Source organism: Amblyomma americanum, chromosome 9 (assembly GCF_052857255.1).
Source record: "Amblyomma americanum isolate KBUSLIRL-KWMA chromosome 9, ASM5285725v1, whole genome shotgun sequence".
NCBI lineage: Eukaryota > Metazoa > Arthropoda > Arachnida > Ixodida > Ixodidae > Amblyomma > Amblyomma americanum.
The window spans coordinates 16,973,882-16,992,329 of record NC_135505.1 but is presented as its reverse complement, the minus strand read 5'-3'; the positions used below and the strand labels follow the sequence as shown (position 1 = coordinate 16,992,329).

General features: G+C 44.2%; 1 protein-coding gene across 1 annotated transcript in view; it reads left to right on the top strand.

Moving 5' to 3' along the window:
- The window catches only part of LOC144104474 (iris-like), a 150,272-nt gene that overhangs the window by 51,692 nt on the left and 80,132 nt on the right, over positions 1-18,448 (top strand). The window contains exon 3 of the mRNA XM_077637515.1: positions 1,641-1,914. Coding sequence (XP_077493641.1) covers positions 1,641-1,914 — 274 coding nt within the window. The remainder of the gene's footprint in view (positions 1-1,640; positions 1,915-18,448) is intronic.

Genomic DNA, 18,448 nt, shown 5'->3' with positions numbered 1-18,448 from the left:
CGTATTTATCTATTCAGCCAGTAAAAGGGAAGATTTTCTAGCGGAAAAGACGACGAATCAAATTTTTCATCTCCGCTTCAAAATTTCAACTGTATTGTTCTTCAGCGCCTTCACCACGAGGGAAAGAGGCGAGTCACTGCTTCGTCATGACTTGTGCGAATTGTGTCCCTTCGACCTGGGCCCAAGTTTTCTGAGTTAGCGCGGGCACATTCTGCGTTGACTTCATCGGTTGCGACCGCTGTCGCATACTCAGTACTAGGTGTTGAGTAGCTCGTGGGTGAAACTTGCGGCCGTCTTTGTGATTTCGCACAGATGTCTGGAGTTAAGGATTCATCCGGTAATCAGACCCGTGGTAATGAATATTGGAATGGCAGCTGTGATGCTGTTGATGCCCATCCTAGTGTTTTGCAACTATGAGTTGGATGCGGTGTGTGGCGAATTGTAGTGTAGGCGTGCGTCACGCACTGCCACCTTCGGTTGCCCATCCATCCAGGTGAAGCGAGTGACGGACGTGAGAAGCGCAGTGAGGAAACGGGCGAGGAGAGCGTGGTCCGCTACACCTGTTGCTTCTCTTTCCCTCTCTCTCTCTCTCTTCGACGTTACAATTGGTGTGTTTGATCCCACACAGATCAGCTTTGCCTCCCCTTTCTTCCTCGCACTCCTTCGTGTTACTGCGACGACGAAGCCGCAACCGGGAAACGTGGCATTCGCCCTGTCTCTGTAATTTTAAAAGCACCGCAGCTCTACCTGCTTGTCGCTGCGAAATCAGCAGATTTTCTTTGAAACAGGTCATTGCTAAAAAAAGACAAACACAGGGCGAGAGAACAACGACACGACAGAGATGAGTGCTACTAACAACTGTTTTTTTTTTTCGCTCCAGGGTACATATTTAAAGCCTTGTCACATCGCATCATGCGCACAACCAGGGGGCGTCAACATTTATCATATCAAAAGTTACGATACATATCTTGAGCATCACGTAACAGCAAGTCAAAAACAATAAAAAGGAACACCAGTAACCGACGCAATGAAAAAAAAAAAAAATAAACGGAAGATAAACAAAACGTCATCAGTTGTTTCTTAAACGCGTCTCACGAGATGTCCGCTCCGCGGAATATAACGTTAATGAAGCATCGCGTACGCACTGCTCTCGTTCTTTACTTATGTGGAAGGCCTCCAGCAAGATTCTGGAGACTCTACTTGCGCTTCTGCCTTGAGCCTTAGCTTCGTTCAACCGTGGCACACATTTGCACTCTAAAACATGCGAAACTAAGGTCGCAAGCTTGTATTTCACCCTGAAGTTTTTTGCGTGCTCCCTTAAACGATCGTTAAGGCAACGCACCGTCTGCCTGATATAGCACCTTCCGCAGGAAAGGGGATCTTATACACCACTCCTAGCGCGCATCTGACATAGGCTACTTCATGTTGAGTTTTGCAACCTCCCTCATGTTCGCCGCAGATGCGGAGACACAGCTTCGCCAGCTTATTAAATAAGCATATCAGCAGACAACCCGCTTATTCGATGATGTGCTGAGGCCTCGAAAGCCTGTCGTTGCAGATACCAAGGTTTTGTAGATCTGCGAAGTCAGCGTTGGCCAGAGGAAAGCAACACTGTGACTTCGCACAACAATGCGCTGCAGGTGACGGTCTACTTCGCTGACCGAGATCGCGACATCCCCAACCGGCGGCGCAGCATGCCGCAGCAGCGCTTCGACATGGGCTACGTGAACAACGTGCACCACGACCACAGACTGGCCGCCATGGACGCCCGCTACCATGGCGTGGAGGAGACCCTGCGGTTGGAGCGCTTCAGCTGGGACTTTACCAACGCCGCCGACAAGAGCTGCGAGGAGATCGACCAATACGCATGCCTCTACACCCACGCTTTCGAGCCCGGCGAGATCATGCCTAAAGGTAAGCACGGACGAGCCCATGGCGAAAGTGCAGTTAAGACCAAAGCTGGCGTGAAGTATTAGCTGTACGCATTTCTGCAAGTGGATTGAAAAGGAGCGCCCCATAGGGACAAGCATAGGAACTAAGGTGAACAGGACGAGCGCTGCACTATTCGTCCTCTGTACTCCCCCCGGTTTCCGTTCGTTCCTTCCCACCGCTTGCGTAGGATGGACGGAAAGAGACGGTGTCGTTTACGTGGCCTTGCGTGAGTGTAATATTTTTGACTCTCTGTGCGAAAAAACGTTGGGTTGTGTGTCTGTGCGAAAACTCCACCTCCCTGCACCACACAGTGATCTACAGTGGATTGCAGTGAATTGGGGCACCTCCTGGACACCCTCCGGACCCGGAAAGCACTCACTGTGCATTCACAGCTACACATACATCTCCTACCTCCGAGTTTCCACCCACCCATCCATTTGCCTCCACCCAACAGACGCACACGTGAAAGCGGGACCAAGAACCAAGCGCTGAAATCTAATTCAAATACGCCACGGGATGGCAGTGAATGCAAAAGCGAAATGACCAGCCTATTTGTTTGTTTATATATCATACCGTTTTGTTTCGTTACGTTTACGGAGGTTTAACGCCGCAATGCGACTCAGGCTATCAGAGACGCCGTAGTGAACGGCTCCTGGAATTTCGACCACCTGGGGTTCTTTAACGTGCACTGACATCGCACAGTACACGGGCCTCTAGAATTTCGCCTCCATCGAAATTCGACCGCTGCGACCGGGATCGAACCCGCGTCTTTCGGGCCAGCAGCCGAGCGCCGTAACCACTCAGCCACTGCGGCGACCGATTTATCATACCGAGGGTAAGGGCTACATTTCAGTGGGGAGGGACGTTTACAAGAATAAAAGAACAAAGCATTTTTGGATATCAGAATAATAAACAACCGAGGTGAGGAACAAGAACGCTAACTATATTCTAAAATCAGCAGAACAAAAGTTCTACTGAACAGTAATATAATATATGTGTTAATTATAATAGAAACTGGTTGTGTACCAAAACAGCGCAATAAATAAGTTAACGAAGAAAATGCAGAAGTAATAACTAGTTAAGTAGACAGGACTTTTTAAATGGAATGGTATCATTCATGATTGCTAATGATACGGGCAGTGAGTTCCGTTAATCGGAGCTGCGCAGAAAATAAGATTGCGAACAAGTTTCTGTGTTGCAATGGGGCACTGTGACATTTTCGCTATGGTTAAAGCGATAAGAAATTAAGGCTGCTGGTTGAATCCATCGGAAGCAAAGTTGCGATTTTTATAAATACCAAACAGTGAGACCATGGAGAAGAGGGGTAAACATGTACTCAGCGCAATGCATGCGAACAGTATAAGGCTTATAGCCATATTAACAATACAATGAATTGAACTTTTGTACAGACGTAATCAACGAGGAAGAAGAAGCAAAGAAAGCACGACACAAATGCACGTGCGCTATTTGTTAGTATAGTGTTAACTTTTGCAATAAAATTTGTTTATCGTTTATTTAAATATTGTTGGTCGATGATGAGACATTGTGTTGAAGTTTGGTTGTGATGGTATTGTGGAAACAGTAGGGGAGGCCGCATTAAGAGTTTCTGAAAATTAGCCCGTGTGCTTGTCATTGAAACTGGGTTGATTTTTGTTGAGTTGAGATTTGGCTTTTTAAAACTGATACAAAAAATTGTTTATCATTCATTGAAATATTGTTGATGAAGGTCGAGACATTGTCTTGAAATTATGTTGTAATTTTATTTTGGAAGCACAGTGGCCTCTTTCAGATCTTCCGAAAATTAGCCCACTTCGTAGAAACTTCTTAGAACTACAATTAGAAACATGGTAGTTAAAGAACGTGTCTGTGGAAGCTGTATAGCTTTCCTTTGTAACCGTATGGCAGCGTTTTGGTGGCTGCGATGGGTAATTTGTGATAAGTGAAATGACCTCGGACGGTGTTCTTTCTTTAAAGAATCTTAACGATGCATCCTCTTATGTGTGCGAAAATGCTATTACTAGGCCAACGCGGATTACTACACAAAGTTCTACTTCTATAGATTTATGTGTTTCTAACCTGAATGCATCATATGTCAAAGCAGGAGCATTATCATGCGACATGAGACACCATCTGCCCACATTCTTTGCCACGCAACACACGCTGACAACGAACTATAAATGCAGCAGGCTGGAATATAGGGTGGTGAATGACTACTCCTTAAGCTATTTTCATTCTTTAATTGAGCGGGCTAACTGGTCAAATGTGTACCTACAGCAGGTCGCAAATTCTGCGTATGAAGTTTTGTAGCGACAGCTACATTACGGTAGTATTTGGAGCGTTCAGCGTGGCGGTGGCGGCCCCGCCACGCTGTCACGTGGTTGGTCACGTAGTGCGGAGCAGCTGCCGGCGGCGCGGCGCCGTGGCTGAACACGGGTTTGGTCACGTGACCAAGTTCCACTCAACCAGCCGTAGCTATCGCGTCACTCAAGGTTTAACCAAAGCTAAACCACCGCCAATTTTTTCTTCTGGTCTTTCATGGTTGCTACAATGATGCATTTCCGCGCAGAGAGTATAAAAAATGCAATCGGAAAATTGAAAAGCCCTCAAGTGGCACCGCCGTACTAAAACGTACCAAGAAGAAAAATAACGAAAGTAGAAGGCGCCCACCAAAATAAAGGATGATGTTTCGGCTACCCCACGGGAGCCTTGTTCACAGTGAGGCATAACCTAGCTTCGTCGTTTATTTATACACGGCGCATGAGCGAACCCAGGCCGCTGGCGTAGATTGGGGGCAAGTTTTCGTCATTTCGATTAAGCGTGTGCGCTGTCGTCTGAATAATCAACGATTCCAGATAGAGCCGTGAATTCCTGTCCCTTTGTTTTGCGATAACACGTGCCTCTGCCCAGTTTATGGTGTGCGCGGCGGACACCGAGTGCTCGGCAAGCGCATTTTGATCTGCGCGCAGGTTTCTAACGTCACTTTGGTGATCGCGTATTCTTTGCTAAAAGTCACCCGACTCCCCGATATACACAGACGGGAAGTCCGCACATAGTATCGAATACACGACACCTGGGAACGTTTCCTTCTTCATCTTGTCTTTCACGTGCACAAGCTGACTCCTCAGTTTCCGATCTGGCACATGCGCGGTCTTAACTTCGTAGGACCGTAATATGCGCGCCAAAGGTCGCTGATGCCAGGAACATCAGGAATCGCGGCTCGTTTCTGGGTAGCGGAATTGGCTTGCAGCCTGGGACGTTCCATTTTGGCGCTGTACAGAGTCCATGACGTGTACAGGATTGCCACAGGTAGACAATCCACGCCGCACGCGCACATCTTCAGGAATCCGTTTTTTTCCTCTGGAACGGATTTCTTTTCGTCGGAGGAGCGATGACACCACAGAACGTTTCTGGCGATAAGGGTGAACGGACTTAATATAGAGGTACCGGCCAGTGTGCGTGGGTTTTCAGTAAACGGTGAAATTTGGGCGTGAGGACTGTCTCGAAAAGAGTATATCTAAAAACGGGAGAGGGCCGTCGATTTCAGAAACATCAGAAACCGGCGCGCAGATCAAAATGAGCTTGCCGAGCACTCGGTGTCCGCAGCACACAACATAAACTGGACAGAGGCACGTGTTATCGCAAAAGAAATGAACAGGAAATCACGGCTCTATCTGGAATCGTTGATTATTCAGACGACAGCGCACACGCCTAATCGAAATGACAGAAACTTGCCGCCAATCTACGCCAGGGGCCTCGGTTCGCTCATGCGCCGTGTATAAATAAACGACGAAGCTACGTTATGCCTCATTGTGAACAATGCTCCCGTGGGGGAGCCGAAACGTCATCCCATCCTTTCTTTTGGTCGGCACCTTCTACTTTCGTCATGTACCATCCCTATTAGGCGGGATTCCGTCAGACTTCAAGAATTCATAAAATGCAAAGACGGCGATTTGTTCAAAGAATTTAAAAAATATCGGAAGAAATTAAACGGTGATATCAAGGAAGCCAAACTTGCATAGTATGAAACAATGTTTACCAGGATAAGAACGGATCCCGCAAAGATCTGGAGGCAGGAAAGTTACCTTACTGGCCGAAACTCATCACCGCTTAAGGGTGACCAAATAGTAATCAAGGAGTCCATAGGAGGCAAGACGCTAGCGGATGAAATCAACGAGTATTTCAGTAATGCAGCCGTACCCCAGCCGTCGATTCAACAAAGTGGAAACTACTGACCTTCTAGTTGAGCAAATTCATTCGTATTGGAAGCCGTTACAGAAAGAGAAATCAATGGCCTTATAATAGACTTAAAAATAATGTCGCAAGTGGGTATGATGAACTTAAAGTAGAACCTTTAAAGCGAGTGTGATTAACAATCAGCCCTGTGCTAACCTATCTGATTAATCTCACCTTTTCTACTGGAGTCTTCCTGAATAAGCTAAAGCTGGCCAAAGAAATTCCAACACACAAAGGAGGTAGAACTGGCGATATTACGAATTACCATGTAATTCCAACACACAAAGTACATAAAGTAGAGTGGGCCATAAAAACAATTCAACTTAATAGTGCCCAGCCCGCACCGCCCTTTAGGCACCACGGGCTAACACACAAAGAAGGTAGAACTGGCGCTATTAGGAATTACCGGCCAATCTCAGTGCTACCGGTGTTTTCTAAGATTTACGAATTGTCAATCATTAACCGCCGTAAACATGTCTAACCAAGTATCCTATAATGTCAATTTCACAGTATGGTCTTCAGAAAAATAAGAAAATCAGGACGCTCCTCTTACCGTCACGCAGAAAAAAAGCAGAAATTTGGAAGATCAGTTGTTCACCTAAGGAATATTTCTCGATCTGCGCAAAGCTTTTGATTCCGTTGACCACGATTTCTTAGCTATATAATTTGATTGCTATGGAATTCAAGGCATCACATTGGACCTTATCAAGAGCTACTTATCGTTTCGGAGTCAGTTTGTTAAAATAGGCTTTAATTCTTCAAAACAACTTGATATTAAAATAGGCGTCCCCCAAGAATCGGTATTAGGCCCGTTATTTTTTCATTTTATATGTGAATAACATTAAGGGAACTACAAAGAACACGCACAATAACCATGTTTTCAGACGACACTACTTTATTCTTTACAGGTAGAACACTGCATGACATTGAACAATCGGCCAATCTGTATTTAAACGATTTATGCACATCGTTGCAACAAAACAAACTTCAGTTGAATGCAGTAAAAACGAAGTACATGATTGTTAAGGCAATCAATAAGCTCAAAAAATGATTAGCTTACACTACAGAGGCAAAACTTAGAACAAGTAAGTGTGGAAACTAACAGAGGAGTAAGCCGGGCTAGTTGGTATATTCTTTGCATGGGAACAGCGCAGTAGACGGGACCAAGAAAAGGAGACACACACACCAGCGCCCGTGTGTGTGTCTTCTTTTCTTGGTCCCGTCTACTGCGCTGTTTCCATGCAAAGTGTTGAAATGTTTCTTGGGGTATGGTTTAGTGAAGAATTGTCTTGGACCCCTCATGTCAATCACCTGCTCTCCGAACTCCTGAAGTCTGTTGGATGTATTAGAAAAATAGCCTCTCTTCTTCCTATTTGGCTAAAGCAATCACTAGATTGTGACGAAGAAGACGACGAACTGTGCAGTGGCGCGGGCAGGAGCGCTCGCGCTAGGCCAGCAGCCATTAAATCATCTCCTTGCCATCGATCATCGTGCCTCTTTCTTCGGCTGGCCGCCACGTAACAATATTACTTCCTGTTCTTCTCTAAACTTTTGTATAGCATTCTGGTCTGGAGAACGACGACAAAAGGAAACTGAGATATGCTACAACTGCTGCAAAAACGTGTCCTCCGGATTTTCGTGAACCACACCGGCCCTATTAGATTGTTGTCAACGCAACCACTTTTTCACATATTTGTTGTTCTGCAAGGAAAAAAGTCTGTATATGTATACTGGCGCAGCGAATGTGTGAAAAACTTCTCAGTATTTACACACCTGTCTTAGCGCAATATGATATTCATAACCCCAAACGAAGAAATAAAAGATCAGAACAAACTATGGAAAACAAGATCTAGAATACAAGGCAATATACATGTTAAATATCTGTCCTTCTATTCTGGATTTCTGCCTATCCTAAAAAACGTTCAAACGTGAACTGCGGGCAGTTTTGGTTTCCGTTTAGATTGTTAACAATGATAAACGTAAATTTTCTTTTCATTATGCAAATGTTGACTTCTTCTTTTTACGTGTTTTTGTGACATGAGCGAATCTTCAATGTCAATAAAAAAAAAAAAACGTCCATGTTGCTTAAGTACAGTCATGTTGTATAAGACGTATGCGTGTATTATTTGTGACTCCGTTTCTCTTTATTGTAATAGCTCTATGATGTACTGCTGTAGGGTGTTCCTTTTGTTACGGGGGCAGAGACCTCGTCAGGCAACCATTCATTTAGTCTCTGCAGGAAGATGCTATATTCCTGGAAATAAAAACCGACTGACTGACTTACTGATTCATCAGTAGCTAGAATTATGGCAATTTATGACAAATTCTTGCCGCTAGTATTTGCACGTAAACGCAGTGCTAAGAAAGCCTGGATCTCAAATTGATTTCTGCGCAAAATAAATAAAAACAAAATCTGTATCGACAGTTCTTGAAATTCCGGGATCTCGCTAAACTATCAAATTATAAAAAATTTCGCGATCAACTGAGGAACTACGCACCGCAAAGCTACAATATTTCAGAAATGTTTTTTTTTTTTTTAATGCAGTCAATGACAGTGAAAGACACTGAACGTTTACTTAGTAAAAAAAGTGATGTGGCCACTAGGTAAGATGAAAACAAGGCCGAACCCAAGGCCGAGTAAAGAAGCAAGCAGCAGACTTTTGTGCAAGTCTAGATCTGGGACACCTAGCTAAACAAGTCAAGGACTGCAAACAGCTGAGCCTCACGCCAATGTTCACCGTGAAAACACACAAGGAAGGAAATCCGTTCCGGACAATCATTGATGACAGAGAGACGTGGCAGAGGTGTGTCGCGAGGTTTCTACAAGGGAACCTGTCGAGACTGCAGGTGGATGATCCGTTTAAAATCCGGAGTTCTGAAGAAGTCATCGCCTTCTTGAAGAAAAGCACGCCAGTGACCTGTGTATCAGTGGATGTTAAGGACATGTACTTTAGTATTCCAGTCGCGGCTGCATTAACTGCAGTTGAAGAATGTGTTGATCACTTTGGGGCAGTCAGGTTCCAAAATGAGTTTGGCATTAATGGTTCAGGTTTCCTAAAGTTGCTGGAAAAATACCTCAGTTCTTTGCTGGTGGAATTTGGCTCGAAATTGTATGTTCAAAAAAGTGGTATTAGCATTGGGTCGTGCATTGCTCCGGTCATTTCGGATATCTACATGGCAAAAAGAAACCGGGCCTTGAAATCAAGATTGGCACAGTTTGAATTACTAAAGGCATTTCGTTTTGTTGATGATTTTCTGCTTTGTTTCTCTTTTGCGATTGCGAACCGATTGTCAGTAAGCAGCGTATTAGATGTTTTCCGAGAGGTTTTCGCCGGGCTGGAATTCACGTTCGAGCTGCCACAGAACTCTGTGATTAGATTGTTGGACATAGAGATAAAAGAAGGTGGCAAGCACACGTGTTGGACATACCTGACAAAAACGGGAGAAAGCTTAAGTTATCATTCCGCGCACTCTAAATTGGTGAAAAGAAGTGTAGCAAGTAACAGTTTGGAGCAGTGTCTTAAGAAATCGTGTTCCCATCAGGTAGAGCGTAGCATCAAGTGGCAAATTGGTAGGCTAAAGATGAGTGGGTACCCTGACGCGCTAATTACGTCAGTGGCTGAAAAGAATCTACAAAAGCTACTGAAGAGAAAAATACCGCAGAAAAAGCATGCAGAGCAGGGTGTTGGTGTGGTTGTCATCCCTTACGTACATAATGTTTCGCACGGCTTAAAGAAAGTAGCAGACAGATATGGTGTTACCGTGGTGTTTACCGCGCCCCGAAAATTAGTGAGCCTTTGTCACGAAATGAATAAGTCGAAAAAAAAATTGGCTAACACTTGTTGTATCGCACACCAAGGAAAGTTTGTAGAATGTGCCACCGGTATAGTGTACAAAATTCTCCTGTCATGTGGCATGAGATGCATAGGTCAATCAGGCAGATGTCTAAACACCAGGTTGAAAGAGCACAGTAATAACTTAGAAAAAATAACGAATCCTGGAAATCTCGCCCCCATTGCGCAAATCGCAAATGTTCACCGGACTTTGATCAGACAGCAATTTTAGGTCGAGCAAAGGAAAAGAAAGAAAGGGAAATAAAAGAAGCCTTTGAGATATTGGAGGCCAGAGAAGAGTGCGTAAGCACACCCTCGGTGTTGTTATCAAGTGAGGAGGTGCATCTAATCAAAAAACGAAGGAGCGTGCGACACAGCCGTTGGCAATGAATTGATTGTTTCAGCATGTTCGTGGAATATATTTATGTACCCTCGTACCAGAATAAATTTTAGTTGTCGGTGCGCACTTGTCCTGTGTCCCTCGTTCCGGTGTCGTTTTGTTTGTGTGTAGCGCGTTATTCAAACCAAAATGTACAACCAACTAGCCCACATTGCTGCCTTGCTTACACCATTAAGTATCTTTACCAGTTGTTGAAAAATGCTCTGGCACATATTATTCTCGTGGTACCACGGGGAAGAGGTTTGGTCTCACAGTATCGGCTGAGATAGTCGGTGGCGACCACAATGCAGCGGTTACCGACCGAGGACTCCGGAAATGGGCCGAGTAAGTTCATGCCGACTTGGTGGAAGGGGACCTGAAGCGGATTAATAGGCTGCTGTAGGCCGGCTGCCTTAGTCGGCGGCGTCTTGCGGCACTGGCACTCGCGGCAAGTTGCTACATAACGCTTCACAACTGCAGCAACCCAGGGCCAGTAGTACTTTTGCCGCATTCATGCTAAACTTCGACAAATACCTAGGTGACCTGAAGATGGGTCAGCATGGCACGCCTGCAGCATTTCGTCGCAAAAAGCCGTGGGCATGACGAGTAGATAGACAGCTTCCGTCGGGCTCTAGTTTTTCTCATACAGGACGCCGTCACGTAAACAGAAAGACGACAGCCAGCGCGAGAAGAATCGAGGGGGAGACTGTGCGCTTCCTTCCAGATACTCAATGAGGGGCCGCAGTTCGCTGTCGTCTCGTTGGTGTATAATGAAAACGGACGTGGAAATGGCGCCAAGAAAAACTGATTCGTCGTCGGGGTCAGCTCGGAGGTCCTCAATAGGAGCACGAGACAAACAGTCGGCATCACTGTGCTTCCTGCCAGACTTATAGACGATGGTGACATCGAACTCTTGAAGGCGAAGGCTCCAGCGTGCAAGCCGTCCCGGGTGATCTTTGCGGTTCGCCAGCCAACACAGCGAGTGGTGGTCACTGACGACCCTGAAAGGGCGGCCATATAAGTATGGGCGAAATTTGGTCCTTGCCCACACAATGGCCAGGCATTCTTTTTCGGTGGTGGAATAGTTTGCCTCAGATCGTGGCAAGGTGCGGCTCGCGTATGCGATTACGCGTTCGAGACCATCCTGCCTCTGCACAAGAACCGCACCGAGGCCGATGTTTCGGGCGTCTGTGGGCAGTCCAGTGTCGGCTGACTCAGCGAAGTGTCCAAAGATGGGCGTACTTTGGAGACGAGCTCGGAGGTCTTCAAAGGCCTGCTGTTGCTCCAGGCTCCAGAAGACCGGTTCGGAATCATTCGTGAGTCGGGTGAGGGGCTCAGCGATCTGGGAGTTCAGCACAAAACACCTATAATAGGCGCAGAGACCCAGAAAGCGGCGCACACTTCGCTTACCGGTGGGCACAGGAAGAGTAGCCGCAGTGGCACTCTTATCGGGGTCTGGGCTAACCTCTTTGGCGTTCACGATGTGGCCCAGAAACTCTTGGAAAGCGAAGTTACACTTTTCGGGCTTCAGGAAAAGATCGGCCGACCGAATTGCTTTGAACACAGCGCGCAGGCGTCTCAGGCGCTCTTCGAACGTGTCAGAGAAGATGACAACGTCATCCAAGTACACGAGACAGGACTGCCATTTCAGTTCGGCAAGAACGGTTCATCATCCGCTGGAAGGTTGCAGGAGCCGAGCACAGGCCGAAAGGGAGCACCCGGAATTCGTACAGACCCTCCGGTGTAATAAAGGTGGTCTTTCCCCAGTCGCGTTTTTTCACCTAGATTGGCCAATAGCCACTGCGTACATCTAGCGATGAGAAGTAGTTGGTGTGGCGCAGCAGGTCCAGTGAGTCATCAATGCGCGGCAGAGGATAAACATACTCTTTCGTGACTTTGTTTAAACGTCTGTAATCAACTCAGAGCCGTAATCAACGCGCAAGGCAACAGGCAGCACAAGGAATGAAGACGACAGCATCTAGCCCCGAGATGGCTCATGGATTGCCAACTACCAGATAATACAATTTATGCGCGATACAGCACCCCTAGAGGAGTTAGTAGTGTGTCATTTTATATATAAAACTCCAATTGTTTCAGAGTCCTTATTTTCGCAACCTGCAACAGAGCATGAAATAGTAGCATGTTTTCACAAATTTGAAGACAAGTAAAGCAGAGGGGAAAGATGGTTTTCCAATCAAACCATTCAAGTTTGTCTTTTATATCCTGGCGCCAGTATTGGCAATTTGGCGTTCATTTATAACCTCACTCTTCCTTCCAGCATTTTTCTTAAGCAAATGCAAATAGCCAAAGTTGTTGCTGTTCACAAAGCTGGCGCTACAACATAATTAGCTAATTATATGCCAATCTCTTTCAACCTCTGCTGTCCAACGACTTAGAAAAAATTATATATACTAGACTAAATATATTCTTAGAAAAACACCGAGTTCTTTCAGGCAGTTAGTACGGCTTCAGGCAAACGAGGTCGACAGAGATTGCATTAATTAAGCAAAAAGGGGTAGTCATGAATGCTTTTGAACAAGGACAGATTGTTCTTGGACTTTATATTGATTTTTCGAAAGCGTTTGAAGTATAAGAGAACTTTTTGTTGGGCTAGTGTGTAATTGATCATTGTAATTGAAAGGCGCCAAAACCACACGCACACGAGAGAAGAGAAAGGGACAGAGTGCCACTCACAACTGGTTTTTGACCGTAGTATGCCATTGCATAAACTAAACAATTATGGACTTACTTAGAAGAATATTGCTGTCATTAATAGAATCCTATCTGATACACCATAAGCAAACGGTAGTCAATAATCATAGGTCATCTAGCTTACAGCGCATCTTGTCTGGAGTTCCACAAGGTAGCATTTTGAGCCCCTTTGTTCAATATCTACCTTATTGACATATTTTTTCACCCTTGCATGTCACTCTAATAGCTTCTGCTGGCGATCTCACGATGCTATTAGCCGGTAAAAATGAACGGGATTTCTTTGCACAGGAAAACCATTTTCCTGAATACATACGCAAATGGTCTCATAAAAGTTGTTTACACTGCTAGAATTTTCCATCCGATGAGTAAAACTATCCAAGCGAATCTCGACGTAATGTTTGGCAGCCATAAGATTTAAATCGTGCCAACTGTCAAATGCCTCGGCGTGGTATTCACTGAAACCCTAAGTTGGGACGTACATATGGATAATGTGCGAAGCAAAGTGAACTGAGTTACCGGTGTCCTGTGGTGTCATAGACACACTTCCAGGGAAGGTAAAGGTTCTCATATATAACCTGTGTTTACCCCGGAATATTAGTTACTGCCTAACTGTGTGGGGTACAACCAAGCAAAATACAAAATGCTATTTGTTGCACTGCAAACAGCAAACAAATTTATTGCAATTCTGAAATGGAATTCTCATACACACCCGTACATTAAGCAGCTTCGTTTTCTCAAGATTAACGTCTTGTATCCGTTCAGATTATTGTGTCTGTACAAAAGTAAACTCGTAACTAATAAGGAACCTATCCTAACAGCCTATAATCTCCATCCTTACACTCCTACATTCAATGTGCGACCCCACTTGCCCTTGGGTCTACCTTTGCTGCACGTTATACCGAAAAAAGCTTTTATCATATAAATTAGTTCTTTATCAAAACACTTTTGCAGATAATAATATATGTATAGAACTATCTGAAATATACATTTATTAATGCTTTGGATTTTGGAAGGCACTGCCACAACATTGTAAAGAGGAGTGAATTATTGTATTCGGAGTTGTTTATGTCGACATTCTGTTTTTTTTTTATGAATGTGCTCTACATTCAATGTCCTTATACAAACGATAAATGTATACCTTCTATTGCAAACCCACTCCTGTTTGAGTCTACATGGGGCACTAGCCGCTACCTCAAACTGCCTTTAGCAGCTTTTTGCTCAGTGCCCACTTTTACTTGTACTGTACCGTACCGTTGAAACGATATAAATTCCTAAATACTATATATACTATACTATATATACTATATATACTATATACTATATATACTATATACTATATATATATATATATATATATATATATATATATATATATATATATATATATATATATATATATATATATATATATATATATATATATATATATACTATATATATATATATATATATATATATATATATATATATATATATATATATATATACTATATATATATCCTATACTATATATACTGTGGTCTCGGGTTAGAGACCCGAACCAGGACGAATATATATCTTAACTACGAAGTTTCCTTGGAAGCTGTATAGCTTTTCTTTTTAGCCGTATGGCTGCGCTGGGGTGGATGCCCATGAGTAATACGTTCCCTTATAACAAACAATATGATTGCAAGAAAATGTCTCCACCAAATGAATACATAGCAAATATTAAATAATACTAGCGTTGCTAGAAGGCAGAATCGCTTGACATGTTTGTCCGCGAAAATGTTGTTGATATCAAGCTGTTTGTCAGAAAGACAATAGGCACCATGCCCGCTTTGATGTTTAATTCTTTAGACTGCTAGAAATAAAACATTGAAGCTAGATATCACTGCAGTGCGAGTGAGTATTTCAGCACAACGGCAACTCAATAACACTTCAACATTCTAGCTGGACAAGAGTAATTAAACAAAGTTACATTGAGATTTCAAATATCAGTTTAATTAGAATGAAGGATCATTCTAGGCATAAACTCATTTCAGTAAAATAATTGCAAATATTGCAGAGAAAATCAGTGCAGTCTAAAATTCAGACAAATAGGGTTGGTGCTCGCTGTGGCTGCGGCGTTCCATTGTGCATTCAGGCAGATTATACGACACGAATTAAATATATAGGGCGTATAGGATTGCACATTATGAGATTATAGTTGGCATGCTATACTTAACACTCTTTGAGTTTTTAATCTATGCATGTGCATTTATTGCAAACGATATTCTCTGAACTACATATGCAAATATTAGAATATATTTACACTAAAAATATAGCAAACTATTGGCTGCCGGTGCTGACGATGGGGTTTTTCGGATTTTCAAAAATAAACAGCGAGCACTATACACGGAAGCTTTATCCGCATTATTGGGGGGGGGGGGGGGGGGGGGGGGAGCGCGCTCCCCTCGAGACTTGCCGTGGTGGCCCTGTGCCTTCCTCCGTGCCCGGTGCGTTCGCGTGAGCCCGGCCGAATAGCAGACGCGCACTGACCGCGCTGCTATTCTGATTCAACGCCTGCTTCGATGCGGATTTCAACACATTGAAAGCCTTGACGCCACCGCTGCTACATTTAGTTCCAATTGCGTTCGGGTTGGGGTGGCCACCGATTCCGAGCAGCCAAGATTGTATTGCAGTCTCGACGGCACTGCAATATCCGGCAACTCAATTCAACTTGTTGAGATTAAGTGTCTTTACAGTTTGAGAAACAAGTCTCTGATTGACCCGGATAATGAAATCAGCTATGTAGTAGCTTGCATCCACTATGTGGATGGTCGGTTAGAATGGCGAAAAACGCCAACTTACAACACACAGATGATAATGCTCTACATCCTGAGGATTGACACTGCTTTATTCCCCTCATAGAAGCATAGCTCTAAGCAAAGAAAATCACGATAGGTTCCTTGCTGAGTATATTTAGGTTAGGTTAGGTTAGGTTAGGTTAGGTTTAAAAATTATTTAAATATATTGTGCATGCCTGAAGTGCATGCCCAATATTAAATGCATTTTTTGTAAAGCATACCACAACAATGTCCGGTATATTGTAGGAGCTTTGTATAGACCACTTGGATCACCGGTCAGTGTTTTCAATAACCTAGGAAGTTATATGAGAACCTTTACGAAGCCAAATGATTGCTATATCTTAGCAGGCGATTTCAATTTACCGAAAATTGACTGGCCAACTTTCGTAATCAAAAATCATGGTGATGAATCAAGTGAGGCAATGATTGATATAGCGTTCTCATATGACTTGACACAAACTGTAGAGCACCCGACCCGAATACAAGGGAATTCAAAATCTATGATAGACCTTTTCTTTCTTTCTGACACAACTTTAGATACATCCAAATGTGTAGTGATACCCGGTATCTCTGATCACAAGGCCGTGCTACTAACTCTTTCCTACCTGACTGTTGATAATTATTGCTCTGTAATACATTTTGGAAACTTCTCGCGAGCTGATAATGTTTCTATTGCCATTATTCTTTCCTTCAATTTCGATATATTTTGTAATAACACTGACAGTGTTCACAAACTTTGGGACAGGTGTAAAGATATGGTACATGAAAGTATTGAAAGCCAGGTGCCGGTTATTGTTAAAAAGTAAACAAAAACCCATAAATTTCTCGGGCGACACTGCCGTTAAAAAGAAAACTGAAACGGATGACAAAGAAAAAAGCACATAGTCATTCTCCAGATCCGGGACAAAAAATCTTTTTGCTTAGTTCTCAACTAAAGCAGAACACTGTCACTGACTAACAGCTTTACTTTGATGAAGCTTTGCTCAACATTATAACAGAGTATCCCGAGAAATTTTGGCGACTGGTCTCCCCAACCTCAAGGATCAATAATGAGTTTGAAATCAAAGGTATTCTGGTCAGTGATGCACAAACAGTATCTAATGTATTCAATGAACATTTTAAGTCTCTGTTTACTGATGACAATGATATCTTTCCAAAATTTGAAGCTTCACTGCCGCCTCTAGATGACCTTGTAATCAGTGAGCATGGCATTTTAAACATGTTACTTAACCTTGATATAAAGAAATCACCTGGATGAGACAACATACCTGTAAGGCCGCGCTGCATCAACGCATACTTTTTTTTATTCCCTTAGCTTGCGGTCACTGCGGGCCTCCGGTTTACATGGAGAGCTGTCAGTGAAGCTCCGAGCTCCCCCCTACACGCCCCCCCCCCCTACCCCCGCAAGCAGTGGCAAAGGCGCAGGAGGCACTGGCTGCTTGAAAGCACCACTGTGACGGCCGAAGACACCTGGCTTTGTTAAGCGCACCAGGAAAGCATGCGAGGCGCACACAACGAGCACGTGGTGCCACTTGGTCTTAGGCAGCATTCCCACGGCGGCAAAATGCGAACCACCTCACATTCCGCGATGGGCCCCTTGTTTTATTTTTTTCGCATTCTCAATGGCACCGAAGCGTCGCGGTTCTCCGTCGCCTGACATTCCTGCTGCGAGCCAGTGGGTTACTGGTCCCGCCAATTAGCTGAAAAAAAAAACACGTTTCATCCTTCGAGAGGCGACCCGCGTGGGTGGCAGGGAAGGGGAAAGCATCAAGCAGTAAGGGCGAGAACTCCGCCCCCGGGGAAAGGGTTTTCAGAATGTTTTCTGTATGTGTTTCTTTTTCTTTTTAGCCAAGCTCCGGGCTCGACATTGGGCCCAACTTTCAGGGGCTGTGGCTACCTCCATTGGTTATCGAAGCTTAAGGCGGGCCTCGAAATATGACCGCCGTAACTTCTTCGTTTGCAAAAGCTTTAAAATCGCATGTAAAATCATTGGAGAGCAGTCCTGTCTAGTTGAGCTAGAGGCTCCGTGCAGTGGCACGTAATTCGACAACCCTAGACTCTAACCTCGGGTCGATGAGTAAGGGCTTGTAGAGAGTGTTTCTCTGTGTGAGAAATATGCTTTCTCACACAGAGAAACACTCTCTACAAGCCCTTACAATAACTGCCCACTACACCCACCGAAACACACGCGCTCATGAAATCCAGAAATTCAAAGATGAATGCGTAAGCGTTGCCTCAATAGCTCTGTCTGATAAAGAACTACGTTTCCTTGATGAGAATAGAAAAACGTGCGCAGCTGGTCTTGTGCCTCTGTAGACCTGTGCTCAGGAATTATCGTTTTCTTCAATCTGTTTTATGTATCTCTCTTTTCATTTGAGATTGGTTGCCACTGTATTTAGGTAGTGAAAATCACCTCAATAAACCAGTTGTAAGTTCAGCGCCGTGTCTGTGCAGTTGTCACGTCCTTTGCCCCTGCGCTGCTGAAAAACCAAAGACGTACGGCGGCCTACCCAACGCGAAGCTCGATCGTGAAA